Source organism: Ahaetulla prasina, chromosome 2 (genome assembly GCF_028640845.1).
Source record: "Ahaetulla prasina isolate Xishuangbanna chromosome 2, ASM2864084v1, whole genome shotgun sequence".
In the NCBI taxonomy this organism is placed as follows: Eukaryota; Metazoa; Chordata; class Lepidosauria; order Squamata; family Colubridae; genus Ahaetulla; species Ahaetulla prasina.
In genome coordinates, this window is record NC_080540.1 from 237,863,744 (window position 1) to 237,880,673 (window position 16,930).

The following is a 16,930-nucleotide window of genomic DNA, read 5'->3' on the forward strand; positions in this document are numbered from 1 at the left end:
TACACTGAGAGCATATGCACCAAGACAAATTCCTTGTGTGTCCAATCACACTTGGCCAATAAAAATTCTATTCTATTCTATTCTATTCTATTCTATTCTATTCTATTCTATTCTATTCTATTCTATTCTATGCAGTTGTGTTTCTCCTGAACGTATGTATGATTCCCATCTTCTTGGGTTTAACTGCGAGTAGAATTCGCCAAACAAAAAACAGTTTCTAACCCAGCAGAACAATCTGGGTCTTTGCTTCGTTAACTTTCGGTTGTCAAAAATTGAAGAAATCACAACCGCGCTGGGAAAACAAGCAAGGCAAAGCCACCCCATTGAGTTACAACCGGGAGGGCGGGGCTTAATTCTTGACGTCATCAAGTGCAGCCTTCACCGTTGACACCCGAGGCGAGCGGGGTGAAAAACACAACCAAAAGTCGCTGGTGGTGCGCCAGGTAAAGAGCGGCACGCGCTGAGGCTGGTTGTAGCGTGGGGTGCGGGGTCTTCTTGTGACAGGGCGGCCTCCGGCCGGTTCCATCACTATAAAGGAGGGGGGGAGCGGCGGGCAGAGTGGGGAAATATTGCTGGACGCAGCCCCCCTTTATTCTAATCTGGCCATAATTTCCTTTCCCCATTTCACTGTGGAGGACCCCCTGTCGTCTTGTCCTTCGTCCTACCTTCCTGAACTGGCCTGTCCAGAGAGGAGCCCTCATTCGTCTCCCCCTCTCCCAACTCAAATCCGATGAGCTTGTCAATTTAAAGGACGGACTGGGTGGGAGGTGCGCAGAACCTTTTGAGCCGGGCACCGGACAGGGGGATTGGTAGAGCCCCAAGTGCCGCCCGTGGAAAGAGTGCGATCGGTCGTCTTTGTTCATTTCCCGACCCGGTTCTGTGCCAAGAGCTGCCACTTACTGTCTGCCTGAATTCGCGGTGGGGATTTTGGTTGAACCAGCCGGAGAGGGGCAGGGAAGGAAGGAGCAGCAGCTCCTGGCAGATGCTTTCTGACAGCCACAGGATGCTTACCTTTTGTGCATCTCCTGTGATTCTCTGGGCAATGCATTGGATGAATGGGAGCTAACTGGGGCTCTGTAGAGGGAGCAGGGCAGGGGGGGTGAAGAACTGGTGATATGCCCTCCACCTTCCCATTCATTCATATTCTCTCTCTCTCTCTCTCTCTCATACGTACACACACACACACACACACGAAACATAAGCACACACTGCCTCTCTATTGGTTATGTTCTTCCCACTCATGGACCCACAAAGCAACCAGTTCCCTATTTAGCTCAGGTCTTATGTAAATCCTAGCATGTGTTGTTCCTTTAGGTGTCGCTTTTTTGGGAAAATCAGGTTCCTTGAGTCAGCAGTGGTTGTTCATTATGTGGGGCGAGCTTAACTTTCCAGTAATGTGTAGAAGAAAGGGCGAGTAAAATGTTCGGTGCTTACTCTTTATGGGAGCATTTGTCATCTTTGTTCAATCGCTTGAGTAGAAATGCAGTCACGCAAAATTCCCTCCATGGCAGATCTTGCAAAAAGCACAGAAATAAGGGGGTGAAATTGCATTGCCCAGGAAGAAACGTAGGCAAGCAACAAGAAGAAAGTAGAAGCAGACCCTTCATATATTTCATAGATAATGTGGGAAGTGAAAAGGACTCTGGAAGAGTCTGAAGACATCCTGTTCTTTCCCAATTGTTAAGAGGAGGAGAAAAAGTATTTACTATCAGTGACTAGAGGGCAGCAAAGAGTTAGTGTTCCCTGTAATTCTCTTCTGTCACCTAGGGGTTGTCTAGATTTTTACATGCTGGTATCATGGTCCTAAGACTTAACATATTGATTGTAATAAAAAGTACAGACATTTTTGATGAAACTGATGCTTTCTCAGATTCTCCATGAAGTTTTGGCTTTCTGTCTGCTTGCACTTGAGTGTCATTCAAGTACTTTCAACCATTTTCACATGGAGTGCTACTTTTAATCGCCTTTTGGAAGGAATTCACTTTTCCTTCAATGCAGATTTTTAATGTCTCTCTAATTAAGCACCACAAAGGCATTGCAGAATAGCTGACTTATAAATATTAAAAAGGAAACCGCTTTTACCCACAAACTTATCATCTAAATATTAATATGGTTCGGCCTCCAATTCTATAAAACTAACATCGGGTTGGTGGATAATATTGTCAGTAGCAAAAATAAAATAAATACCTAATTCAGATTGCCATTCCAGGAAGTAGTTTGACCCTGTCTCTTTTTTTTTTAAAAAATATATCTCTGTATATCTATATCTTTGTCTGTCTATTTGTATATGCTTTCAAACTGCAGTTCGAAAGCATGCAAGTGTGAGTAGATAAATACTCCATTTCGCTGGAAAGGTAACAACACTCTGTGAGTCGTGCTGGCCACATGACCATGGAAATATCTTCGGACAGCACTGCATCAATGGTTGAAATGAAGATGAATACTGTCCCCTATAGTCAGTAATGACTAGTGGGGTAAAATTCACAGGGACTCCTTTATCTTTACGTGTGTGTGTGTGTGTATGCATATGTGTACTGATACACACACACACACACACACAGAGTATATCCATGATTTTAAGGTGTAGTATATTATTTATTAAAAGGAAGCAGTGGCCCAGTGGCTAAGACACTGAGCTTGTCGATCAGAAGGTTAGCGGTTCAGTGGTTCGAATCCCTAGTGCTGCATAACAGGGTGAGCTCCCGTTACTTGTCCCAGCTTCTGGGACCCATCTAGCAGTTCAAAAGCACATAAAAAATGCAAGTAGAAAAATAGGGACCACCTTTGGTTTGAAGGTAATAGCGTTCTGTGCACCTTTGGCGTTTAGTCATTCCGGCCACATGATCACAGAGACATCTTTGGACAATGCTGTCTCTTTGGCTTTGAAAAGTAAATGAGTACCCCCCCAGAGTTGAGAACAACTAGCACATATGTGCGAGTCCCCTGGAGGGGGGAGGGAATGGAGATTTAACAGTATCCTCCCCCTGCCATGCCCACAAAGCCACGGCCACCAAGCCATGGCCACAGAACCGGTAGTAAAAAAAATTGAATCCCACCACTGTTCTGCCCCCTGAATATGGTGAATATCTGCTATAATGACAATATATATGAATATATTCCCTAACATTGGCAGCTGTGAATGAAGCAGTAAGTGAGGACGGTATAGAATTACTGTGATTTATTTCTTGCTTTTAGGTCAATTTAACAAGACCTCATCTTAAAATTAAATGCCAGTAGATTTTGATGTTATCAAATGAATAATATAATGCAATTCTAACTACATAGAGTATGGTTTCGTAGTATTCTTTCACAGTAGACAATATTATTAGAAAAACTAAACTAATTGCACTAAAGCTATCCAGGCACATAAATCATAGCTTTGGGAAACAGACACTGAAGTTCTCCAAGTTTGAGGATTCTTGTAATATATGTGTTTATATATATGTATATTTCAAAATATTTTTAGGTCACACCCACGTGGCTTTAATTTAAAGGATTGGCTACAGCAGTTTCAAAATGCTCAGTTCTTGAATGAGCACAGATGCTTTTAGTGTATTTTAACCCACTCTGGTTTCCATGGCCAGTAAAACCAGTGTGGTCACCGTAGTCTGCATGCTTGGCTCTTGTTTAGAACATGGGGAATCAACGGCTGCTGGCATTCTTTATATATTTTCCAGGCTTGTTAAAAGTCTAAACTGGATGGAAAGTTTACATGTCATATCTTTATATGATCACTAAATATTACCATAGATGCATTTCTGTGGTTTTGGATTAGTGTGTGAATTCAGCCGTTGCCATTTATAAATAGCGGTATATGGCTTGTATTAACTATGTATCCAGCCTTTTATCCTTTACTCAGAGAACTGTGACTAAGAAAACTAAAGTTTATTTCTGATTTAAAGTAGTGGTGCTTTGCAGGAAAGGGTCTTTAGGCAACTAACTTAGAGAGTTAGAATCTCACCCTTCCTGAGCAAAACAATGACTGACAGAAATATATTTTTTGTGTGATGTGCAAATTCTTTAGAAAAAGTCATTTTATTCAATAGTAATGCATACAAACTACAGTATATTTTTGTGGAAACAAATTTGTGCTGCTACTATGGAAGCTGCCCACAATGGTTTGCGTTCAAAGCCACTTTATTTTGTAATGTTCTGAAGCACCTCTTTTTGAAGGATTTCCACCGTTTTTGGTAACTAATCTACTCTCTGCTGGATAGATCTGCAATGGAGTCCCTTTTGTTTCTGACACTGTTGAGGGGGGGAGGGGCGCCTACAAGTAATGGCTGCTTCTGTAAGCAACGTGAAGTCTCTCATGTCCATAATACATAGTGTTATAATTGCAGCATAGGAATGTGAAGTCTCATGTGCTTCTTAGATACAAGTTGAAAAATATGTTTAAAAATGGCCGAAAGAAATGAAAGAGGACAAATGAACCAAGAATCTTCTTTTCACAAATGAATTTCAGTTACTCAACTAGTCTGTACTTCACTCCCACACATTTAATTTATAAAATGGAACACATGCAATTTAATAGCGATTTGAAAATAAAGTCACCAACCATTACAAAAAAATAAATAAATCATATGGTCTGCTTTTTGTTCAATTTAACTACACTTAGGCTAATACCTAATGTGTTAGTAATGCATAAAACTGCAAAGATATTTTTTCCAAACGGCAAAAAAGAAGCTTTTTGGATGACAAGGAAAACATTTTCAAAGGAAAGAAAAGCCCAAAAAATCCAGTTGCCTTTTGGAAAAAACAACTTTGGGACAACTATGACCTGGATGATTGAGATAGATCTATAGTATGCTGATTTCTAAAATTTAAGTACTAAACAAGTTCTGATATCAACAGTAACAGAAAATTATATATATTGTTTGGATTTGAAAAAAGGAAAATAAAAACCGAATTCCAGATCTTTATTTTGAAAAGCAAAACATAGGAATATTCAAAACCTAAGTCAAGCCAGGACAGTGTTTCTTAACCTAGTGTTCTTCAGATGTGTTGGACTTAAATATTTATAACTCCAGAAAGCATAACCAGAACTAATTAAGGATTATAGGGAATACAGTTCCAGGATATTTAAAGAATATAAACTATCATACAGTATTAATTTTGCTAGACTCTGCCTTCCCTCCCCTTCTCTTTTGAATAAGAGGACAAAAAAAATCATTAAAAGTGGTTTTCAACTTACCACCATTCATTAGCAACTGTTCAAAATTACAAGGGCACCGAAAAAAGTACACCCAGCTCTCGCATATACGATTGTCTCAGCATCCTCATTGTCACATGATCAAAATTTGGATTCTTGGCAGCCAGGTGTATTTCTGAGGGTTGCAGCAACCAGGGTATGTGTGTCACATGATTGCCATTTGCAGCCTTCCGAACCAACTTCTGACAAGCAAGGTCAATGGGGAAAGCCGGATTCACGTAGTAACCGCATTATTCACTTAACAACTGCAGTGATTTGCTTAACCATGTCAAAAACAAATCCGTAAAATCATTGTGAGTCACTTAACAACTACTTTGCTTAGCCGCGGAAATTCTGGTCCCAATTGTGGTCATAAGTCGAGGACTACCTGCACTGATTAACAACTAATGGATGACAGATGCTCAGTAATTAATTGTGGAATCAATTTAATCAACAGCTCTTCTCCCCCTTAGGTAGGTAAATATTAACATTGATTGAAAAGTCTGTTCTTTTTTCTTGTGAAATATTTCTAATCTGGATGAAAATGGGATTGTCACTACAGGTAGTCCTCGATTTATGACCACAATTGGGACCAAAATTTCTGCTCTGAAATGAGGCATTTGTTATATGTGTTTTGCCCCATTTTATGACCTTTGTTGGCACAGTTATTAAGTGAACCACTGCAGTCGATAAGTTAGTAACATGTTTAAGTGAATTTCGCTCCCCTATTGATTTTGCGTATCAGAAGGTCACAAAAGGTGATAACATGACCTTGGGACACAGCAACAGTCATAAGTATGAACCAGTTGCCACGCATCTCAATTTTGATCACACAATCATGGGGATGCTACAAAGGTCATAAGTGTTCATAAATCATTCAAGGTGTTGGTGATCACCTTCAAAGCGCTCCATGGCTTAGGACCGGGCTATTTACGAGACCGCCTTCTGCCACCGATAGCCTCCCAATGACCTGTGCGCTCCCACAGAGTGGGCCTGCTCCGGGTGCCATCAACCAAACAATGTCGGTTGGTGGCCCCCAGGGGGAGAGCCTTCTCTGTGGCAGCACCGACCCTATGGAATGAGTTACCTCCGGGGTTACGCCAACTCCCCGACCTCCGAACCTTCAAGCGGGAACTGAAGACCTTATTATTCAATCGGGCGGGACTAGCCTAAGTGTTTTAATTAATTTAATTAATTTAAATTAATTTATTAATGTATTTATAATTTTAAATTTTAAGGGTTTTATATCGGTCTAAGACCGTTTTAGTGAATTAGGCCTGTTAAATATTTCGTTTTAGATTCATTTTAAATTTGTGACTTATATTATGTATTTTATGTGTTTTAATATGGCTGAGTCCTTCGGGAGAAGGGCGGTATAGAAATTAAATTATAAATAAATAAATAAATAAATAAATAAATAAATAAATAAATAAATAAATAAATAAATAAATAAGTAAGTAAGTAAGTAAGTAAGTAAGTAAGTAAGTAAGTAAGTAAATAAATAAATAAATAAATAAATAAATAAATAAATAAATAAATAAATAAATAAATAAATAAATGTGAAAAATGGTCATAAGTCACTTTTTTCCAGTGGTGTAACTTTGAACTAAATGAACTGTTATAAATTGAGGATTACCTATATTAGAAAGAATTATATATTGGAACAATTAGCTATAAATTTCAGAAGTCTTCAAGTATAATTGCAAAAGAATGTTTATAATTTCCTAGTTTTCCAAGTCTCTTTTTCTTGTAATTTAACAATGGGGAAACAATATGGTAACATAACCATAATGTAAAACTACATTATAGTGATCAAGATATGTAATGTATAGTCAGTGATTGTTCTGGTATAGGAAATAGTAGAGGCCATTTAGCTTTCACTTATGCTTATTACTTACATTCAAAGAACAAGAGTAAAAAGGCAATGACGAACCACTTCTGAGAATGTTGTCAAGAAACTGCATAGACTTGTCTATGTAGTTGCAGGAGTCAAATCTGACTGAGAAGCATACACCACACACACAAATTCACACACATTGAAAATCACACTTTTTAAATATAAGCTAACCTCTTGAAAAGTATAAAATTAGACAAGCAATCATATCAACTGAATTGCTGCAATAAATTCATGTTGGTTCTTCTATATTGCAGAAGATAGTTTTAATTGATAACGTTATACAGTAGTGCAGTACTGATTCATTGATTTTGTTTTCTGGTGGTTATGTAAATGACATTAGTTTTGTTTGCAAAGTTAATTTCTCTGCAGTTACCTTGCTATTATGAATAACAAACACATTTATCATTAAAAATACATTCCTGTGTACATTGCTGTCTTTTGTAGCCCTAATTTAAATCAACACTTCACTTTTTTTGTGTCAGTGGGATACACATGTGGGCCAGATGTATTATTGTACATAACAGTTTTTTATAAAAGTGGAAAACATGCATATTGACTATTTTTTTCTGCTGCAGGGTTCTATATAGGAAACAACAAGATTTAGCCAGATTTCTTTGCATGGAAGACATAGACAAATGGAGCTAGATATCACCACAGATGATCTGCCATTGATGGCCAACACTAACCACATGCTGGTAAAACATTATGTTTTAGACCTGGATGTGGATTTTAGAAACCACGTTGTAGAAGGCACCATAGTTATTTTCCTTGAGCCTGTCAGAAGACACGGAAAAAGAGAGAGTAAGCAGATGGAAGGAGCCAGTCCTCCTTGGTCTGATGAAGCTTGCCGTGTTCCGACACCTGAAGTCTGCTCAGTCGTCGTGCCAGATGCAAGTGCTTGCACAACTAAAAGTGGATGTAATGATTTTGCTGTCTGTGGTAAAGGTGAAAATGATACTTCTGATAAAAACGGTAGCCATGGCAACAGGGAACAGGCTTCTGGGATTTCTAGTTCAAAGAACTGCTGTGACATTGAGATTCATGGGAGTGAAGATTTCTTGCTGGTCCTGGACTGCTGTGATTTATGTGTGTTAAAGGTCGAGGAGGTGGATGCTGCTGTTGTTCCAGGCATCGAGACATGTACAAACTCTGCCAAGTTAATGGATGCTGCTAAGGATCCTAGAAATCTTCGGAATCAAATTGTGCACGAACTTGTGACATTACCAACAAATAATTGGAGAGAGCAGCTTCAGCGTTACAAGCATTGCAGCCAGGCTCCTGCTTGTGGTGAGCTTCTGTTTATGACAGACACTTGGAGCTTGGAAATCAGGAAAGCAGGGATCAAACTGCCAAAGGACTTCCCTCGTGCCGTAAGAATATGGTACAAAACAAAGCCAGAAGGACAATCACTTAGCTGGACTACAGATCAAAGTGACAGGTAAGCAGCAGTCTTGAGTGCATCTGGTACCTTTTGGTGTTACATTCCAGATGGGACACAGTTGAATTATGAATGATGATCTCATTCATAATGAATTTAAATGCATGAGTAGCACAGACGATAAACTTCAGAGCTTGTGATAGCTTTGAGGATTTTATCACTGCGAGGCTGAATTCAACCAATACATTTCATAAACCAAAATATTCAAGATAATAATTGTTGGTATAGTTTAGATAAAAGGCACAAATATTTTCTAAAGCAGTTTTACTTTGCTTTTTAAACAATCAAATGTTTAGGAATATTAGAACTTGCATTAAAAATGATGTAAATGCAAAATGTATGGAACGTTTGAAGGATCAGGACATAATTGAACTGTTTTATGAGGTAAAACAATTAAACATTGTTTTTCAATGCCTAATATAATTTTGTAGCATATTAGCCCGTCTCAATAGTAACCTTTAGTTGGGTTAGAGTTCCATCACCTGTAGGATCCAAGTCAACAAAGGCCAATATATCTTATGTACTGTATAGGTACCACACATCTTATCTACAAGACTTCATTACTGTTAACTTGCTTCTTTTAATTGCACACAGGCTATTCATTTATCAGCTCTTGACTTGATTTCTATTCCTGCCATGCAATACAGATTATAAATATTTCGTCAGGAATAAATTGATGTTAGTCTTTTAATTGCTTAATACCTGTATTTTTAGATATGTTAACTTCCTTTTTAATAAATCAACTATACAAGATTGTAGGGGATACCTAAACTCATGCTCATAAAGGGTCAAAGCCATGTTCAGGAATAATGTCTAGATGATTCTATCCCTCTGCACACATTTGTTCTCCATGTTTGTCCTATAACAGTGATGGCGAACCTTTTCAGCACTGAGGGTCCAAACCGGAATGCACATGCACATGCACTCATGTGTGCAGGAGCGCCAAAAACCTGAAGACCAGCTGGCCAGGGCACATATGCGCGCCGGCAACCTGGTCTTCGGGTTTCTGGCACGCAGATGCGCACTGGCCAGCTGGTCTTCGCATGTGCACTCCGGAGCACTGGATGCACAGTGACTGGCCAGATGGTCTTTGGGTTTCCTGCACTCCGGCGCACATGAAGACCAACTGGTATGCTGAAAACCAGAAAAGCAGCTGGCGACGGCACACATGCCCACAGAGAGGGCTCTGCATACCACCTCTGGCACTTGTGTCATAGGTTCACCATCATGGTCCTATAAGAATGCATACTGTAAGTCTATATGGGATCCCCTTCTATTTGCCTCATGGGCAAATAACAACTCGAAGATGAGATGAGTAAATTCAGAGTGAGAAAATAGTATTGAGAGGAACATTTAACCACCTGTAGGCATATTAGGAGAAGGAAAGGGATGAAGCATGCATTGTAACATTATGATGCAAACCCTACGCCTTGTGTACTTGTGTTACATATTGGTATACATGTAAGGGTGGACTTTACATCATGAAATCATTTTGTGCATGCCAGCATTTTCTCTCATTGTGGCTAGCTGGGATGCCTGTTCCCCAGTTCTGATATAAATTGTTCTTCAATGATGTTTATCCTTTTGAAAACAAATCAAAATAGGATTACCGTATATACTCGAATATAAGCCGATCCGAGTATAAGCCGAGGTCCCCAATTTTACCCCAAAAACTGGGGTAAACTGGGGACTCGAGTATAAGCCGAGGGTGGGAAATGAGGCACCTACGGTTGAAACCTCCTCCCTCAGCTGAGAAGGCTGGCGGCTCCCCGCCCGCCCTCTCACTGCACCGCAGGGCTTCCCCGCGCCGTCCGGTAAAATGTGAAAAAAAAACAAAAAAAAAAACTCGAGTATAAGCCGTATATACTCGAGTATAAGCCGAGGGGCTTAAAAAAAAACAAAAACTCGAGTATAAGCCGTATAGACCCGAGTATAAGCCGAGGGGACGTTTTTCAGCACAAAAAACGTGCTGAAAAACTCGGCTTATACTCGAGTATATACGGTATAAATAAGCTTATTACAGTTTCTCATTTGGCCTTAAGTATATATAATAATTGTATTGAATTATAACTGACATATTTTAATTGTTACTTAAGTTTCTGGGGGGAAAGACAATTTTTTTTATTCTTCAAATTAACATTTAGCCCCCCCCCAACCATATTTAGCTCAAGTTAGGGTTATCTTGGGCTTCCAAATGCTTATAATCCTCTGCTTTGAAATGCTAATTTGTTCTAGATTGCCATTATGCTCAGATTGGCCAGTGTATTTTCAAAATGGCTAGAAGAAAATTCATATGCTTGTACTAGTTAATTGCATTAAGCATATAAAGAGTGATGTCCTGTATGTTGGCCTTTTAATTTTTTCATCAACGTCTGATCCAGTGGTGGGTTTCTACTGGTTCACCCCAGTTTGGGTGAACTGGTAGCGGCGGAGGTGGGAGGCTCTGCCCACCTTCCCGGATATCATCACAGATGCTCTGCGCATGCGCAGAAGTGCAACATGTGAGCGAAGCAAGCGCGCGCACAGATATGCCACAGTTCTGCACCGGTAGTGAAGTGAAGTGAAGGGTTAAGTGAAACCACTACTGGTCTGATCTTAAATGTAATTTTAATGTGGAAGGTAAACTTTTATAGACTTCATGTGTGTGCTGATACAATCTCCCCATTGCCTTCTTTTTGGCTTCTTCCATGTCAGTGGAGATTTAAAAATTCAGCCCTTGTCACAAATAATGGCCCGAGCTACTATGGAAGATGAAAGCATAAGTTTGGTCCAGTGACACTCTTACTTTGAGGAAGTTTGGTAGATATATGGAGCTGATACCTTCTCTGTGGGGGCTCCCACCCTCTGGAACGAACTCCCTCCAGGACTTCGTCAACTTCCGGACCTCCGAACCTTCCGTCGCGAGCTTAAAACACACTTATTCATCTGCGCAGGACTGGATTAGATTTTAAATTTACTGGTTTTAAATGGGTTTTATTATTTATATAGTTTTTAATAATTCGGCTATGTAGAATAAGTTTTTTAATTGTTATTTTAGTCTGTATTTATATATACTTTTTACTTGCCTGTGAACCGCCCTGAGTCCCTAGGGAGATAGGGCGGTATATAAATGTGAAAAATAAATAAATAAATAAATAAATTTGGACTTAGAACTTAGACTTCAGAATAACTTTATTGTCACTTTAAATGTATACTAATCGGCATACATTAAAATTAAATTTCATTGCATACAGCTCTCAAAGGGTCACCACCTCCAATATATACCACCTAAGCATGATAAATACATACATACATACATACATACATACATACATACATACATACATACATACATATACCCACATATATTATTATATGACACAGAGAAACAGCACAGTCTAGTTCGGATGTATACATGTACATGGCAACAAAAACGAATCTTGTGAATTTACCAGACGGATGGCATAAGGAACAAAACTGTTAACAGAACCTGGTAGTCCTGCTAAAAATACTTCGAAACCTCCTCCCGGGGGGAATAACAGAAACAGATCATTTCTAATTTGCCTGCTATCTTCCCATATATAAGCTGTGGGCTATAGGTAGTTGCTCTAATTGTTGGAAAGTGTGAGAAAGTGAAAGTCTAAATTCCTATTCTAGGGATATAAAATAATAGAGGATTGTTCAGTACTTTTGTGCTCTATTCTAGTAAGTTGATATGCTGTTAAATGAAAGTATAAACATCTACACTAATGTTCTCGTATGCTGTATTATTGTATTTTGCACTGAACTTCTTGTTTCGAAATACTAGTAATGTAATATTACTAGAGTCCCATTGCTTCAGATTGCTTTGGGCACTTAAAGTGGCAAATAAATAAAAGGTATGCATGAAACGAAAAGTGCATTAGTTTTTTGCTTAGAACAGAACAACCTACTTTAATGATTGCATTGGAACTTTTTAGGTTAGCTATGTTCCAACAAAACAAAGGGCTCTAGGTTTTGCTGAAACAAAAGTCAAAGCAATTATTATTATTACAGCTATTTATTACATTTATGTGTTGTTTCCCATAAGACTCATAATAGCTTCAACAAATTATGCACTGTAATTAACCATCCATAGCAGAGGTGTCAGACTTGATTTCATCGAGGGGCGCATTAGGTTGTGTTTAACCTCGGGGGTGGGGGGGGGCAGGGGATATGGCCAGGGTGGGTGTGGACAGCTTGTGTTGGGGTGTGTGCCTGTGGTGGCCCGAACATTTTGCCAGTGAAAACAGGCTTCTGAGCTCTGTTTTCTGCCAGGACAGCCTCCTATAGACCTTTGCCAGTGAAAACAGAGTTTGGGGAGCCACATGTGGCCCTCCTGAGCTCTGTTTTTGCTGGCAGAGGTACTACGGGCCGCGGTCCTTTGCTGTTTCCAAGGCAGCCCTGTCGGCCAGATCTAAGCACCCCATGGGCCAGATTCGGCCCGCAGGCCTTGAGTCTGATACCCCTGATCTACAGCATAGAAATCCCTAATACACAGAAGTTAACAATAATGTATCAATATCAATGCGTATAACTAAATAAATCATTACATTCCCACAAGTTCAACTCATCTTGAATTCGGTTAACTAGTGCCAACTTAGTGCTGACTGTTACCTGACTAGATTCTTGTGTATGGCAATAAATTTTGTGTATGCGCAATAAATCTTAACTGAGCATGTGGGCCTGATTCTTCATGCCTTCATGATGGAGAATCTGTGTGTTCTGGCCATAAGAAACATTGAGCATTTTGAACATGCCTTTTGCTCCCTTATTTTTCACTTAGGATTCTCAAATATGGGTAGAGTGGTAGTAAATATTACCTGTTAACAGCCACCCAACTTTTGTATTAATTATTATTATTATTCATTTATTTGTCAAGAACACATTAGGTAATATATATATATAAGTATAAGCATGAATTGAATACATAAAATAGATACAAATAGAGGAAACATTAGGACAGGGACAGTAGGCACACTGGTGCTCTTATGCATGCCCCTTACAGACCTCTTAGGAATGGGGTGAACTCAACAGTAGACAGTCTTAGGTTAAAATTTGGGGGTTTGGGGGATGAAACCACAGAGTCAGGTAGTGTATTCCAGGCACTGACCACTCTGTTGCTGAAGTCATATTTTCTGCAATCAAGTTTGGACCGGTTCACTTTAAGTTTGCATCTATTGTGTGCTCATGTATTGTTGTGGTTGAAGCTGAAGTAGTCATTGACAGGTAGCATATTGTAGCAGATGATTTTATGAGCCATGCTTAGGTCAGACCAAAGACGGCGTAGTTCTAAGTTTTCTAGGCCCAGAATTTCAAGTCTGGTGGCATAAGGTATTTTATTGTGAGCAGAGGAGTGGAGGACTCTTCTTGTGAAATATTTCTGGACACGTTCAATTGTATTAATGTCCGATATTATTTATTTGATTTTATTTATTTGATAAATAAATATGCAGTGCGGGTTCCAGACAGATGAGCTGTATTCGAGAATTGATCTCGCAAATGTTTTGTATGCTCTGGTTAGTAGTGTGATATTACCGATGCTACGCAAGATTTATTATTTATTTATTTATTTATTTATTTATTTATTTATTTATTTATTTATTTATTTATTTATTTAGTCACAGTATATATGATCGCAAGCATGAAATAATTATACAGTATATAAGTATATATATAAGTATGAGTATGTAATAACTAAATTAATTGAATATAAAAAAAGGAAACAATAGGACAGGAACGGTAGGCACTCTTGTGCTCTTATGCACGCCCCTTATAGACCTCTTAGGAATGGGGTGAGGTCAATAGTAGACAGTTTTTGGTTGAAGATTTGGGGATTTTGGGAAGAAGGGGTGGAAGGGGTTTTACCTGCCGCCTTGAAAGAGGCAGTGGTGAGACCCCTCCTCAAGAAGCCTTCCCTGGACCCAGCTGTTTTGGGAAATTATCATCCGGTCTCCAACCTTCGCTTTGTTGCGAAGGTTGTAGAGAGTGTGGTGGCATGTGAGCTACCCCAATACCTGGATGAAGCTGTCTATCTAGACCTGTTCCAGTCCGGCTTCCGGCCCGGATATAGTACGGAGACGGCTTTGGTCGCGTTGGTGGATGATCTCTGGAGGGACAGGGACAGGAGGTGTTCCTCTGCCCGGGTCCTATTAGACCTCTCAGCGGATTTTGATACCATCGACCATGGTATCTTGCTGCACCGGTTGGGGAGTTTGGGAGTGGGAGGCACCGTTTACCGATGGTTCTCCTCCTATCTCTCTGACCAGTCGCAGACAGTGTTGACAGGGGGGCAGAGATCGACCGTGAAGCGCCTCACTTGTGGGGTGCCGCAAGGGTCGATTCTCTCGCCTCTCCTGTTCAACGTCTATATGAAGCTGCTGGGTGAGATCATCAGTGGCTTTGGGGTGAGGTACCAACTGTACGCTGACGATACGCAGCTGTACTTTTCCACCCCAGGCCACCCCAACGAAGCTATCGAAGTACTATCCTGGTGCCTGGAAGCCGTACGGGTCTGGATGGGGAGAAACAGGCTCAACCTCAATCCCTCCAAGATGGAGTGGCTGTGGATGCCGGCACCCCGGTACAGTCAGCTGCAGCTGCAGCTGACTGTTGGGGGCGAATCATTGGCCCCAATGGAAAGGGTGCGCAACTTGGGCGTTCTCCTGAATGGACGGCTGTCGTTTGAAGATCATTTGATGGCCGTCTCCAGGAGACCTTTTTATCAGGTCCGCCTGATCTGCCAGTTGCACCCCTTCCTTGACCGGGATGCCCTATGCACGGTCACTCACGCTCTTTTTACCTCCCGCCTGGATTATTGCAATGTTTTCTACATGGGGCTCCCCTTGAAGAGCACCCGGAGGCTCCAGTTAGTTCAGAATGCGGCTGCGCGGGTGATAGAGAACGCCCAAGTTGTGCACCCTTTCCATGTAACACCACTCCTGCGCAGACTGCACTGGCTGCCTGTGGTCTCTCGGGTGCACTTTAAGGTTTTGGTCACTATCTTTAAAGCGCTCCATGGCTTAGGGCCAGTGTATTTACGGGACCTCCTTCTGCTACCGAACACCTCCCACCGACCCGTACGCTCACACAGAGAGGGGCTTCTCAGGGTGCCGTCCGCCAAGCAATGTCGGCTGGCGGCCCCCAGGGGAAGGTCCTTCTCGTTGGGGGCTCCTAACCTCTGGAACGAACTTCCCCCTGGATTGCATCAACTGCCTGACCTTCGGACCTTTCACCGCGAGCTGAAGACGTATTTGTTTATTCGTGCGGGACTGGCTTAGTAATTTTAAATTTTATAATTTTAAAGAGTTTAATTTTAATATTCATATTTGATATAAATTTTAAGGGGTTTTTAACGGTATATTGTTTTAAATTTTTGCCAAACATATAATAAGTTTTTTAATCTTTGTTTTTATCTGTATATTGTCATTGTTTTTTATTGTGGCTGTGAACTGCCCTGAGTCCTTCGGGAGAAGGGCGGTATAAAAATCTAATAAATACTAATACTAAAAAGAGACCACAGAGTTAGGTAGTGTATTCCAGGCATTAACAACTCTGTTACTGAAGTCATATTTTCTGCAATCAAGATTGGAGCGGTTAACATTGAGCTTAAATCTATTGTGTGCTCGTGTATTGTTGCAATTGAAGCTGAAGTAGTCTTTGGCAGGAAGGACATTGTAATAGATGATTCTATGAGTTAAACTCAAGTCATGTTGAAGTTCTAAATTTTCTAAACCCAGGATTTCAAGTCTGGTGGCATAAGGTATTTTGCTGTATTCAGAGGTGTGGAGAACTCTTTTTGTATAATATTTCTGGACAAGTTCAGTTGAATTGATGTGTAGGTCTTCAGTTATTCGGGTTTTCTCCCGCGTAAAATTGGAAGTGTCTTGGCGATGTTTCGACGAAATCCCATTCGTCATCATCAGGCTAGGTGCTGATTTCTCCTAGAAATATGAAGCTGTAAGCACCTAGCCTGATGATGACGAATGGGATTTCGTTGAAACATTGCCAAGACACTTCCAATTTTACGCGGGAGAAAACCCGAATAACCGAAGACCTACATACAAACACCCACGAAAACCTCAGAATATATATATATATATATATACTGTATTATATATATATATACTGTATTATATATATATAGATTAGGTTTACAACTCTTAATGCCTTTTTGGTGATGTTGTTACAGTGAGCTTTGGCACTTAGATCATTAGATATGAGTACTCCAAGGTCCTTGACAGAGTGAGGATCATCTACAGTACAAGGTCGTGTCCACTCAGCTTGTATTTTGTGTTCTGGTTCTTTTTGCCAATGTGTAAGACAGAGCATATGTTGGTTGAGTTTTGGAGTTGCCAATTGTTTGACCATTCTGACACAAAGTCAAGTTCTTTTTGAAGGGTAGCAA

General features: G+C 40.2%; 1 protein-coding gene across 5 annotated transcripts in view; it reads left to right on the plus strand.

Annotated features, from left to right (window-relative positions):
• The first annotated feature begins 370 nt into the window (after positions 1-370).
• Positions 371-16,930, plus strand: part of AOPEP (aminopeptidase O (putative)) — a 235,892-nt gene continuing 219,332 nt past the window's right edge. For 2 of the 5 annotated variants that reach the window (XR_009153645.1, XM_058170936.1), the window contains exons 1-2: positions 371-443; positions 7,664-8,526. Coding sequence is in view for 4 of the 5 variants with exons in the window: in XM_058170936.1 (XP_058026919.1) it covers positions 7,724-8,526 (803 nt within the window). In the remaining variant the exon portion in view is untranslated. The remainder of the gene's footprint in view (positions 444-7,663; positions 8,527-16,930) is intronic. The other 3 variants (XM_058170935.1, XM_058170937.1, XM_058170934.1) reach the window with 2 other exon arrangements.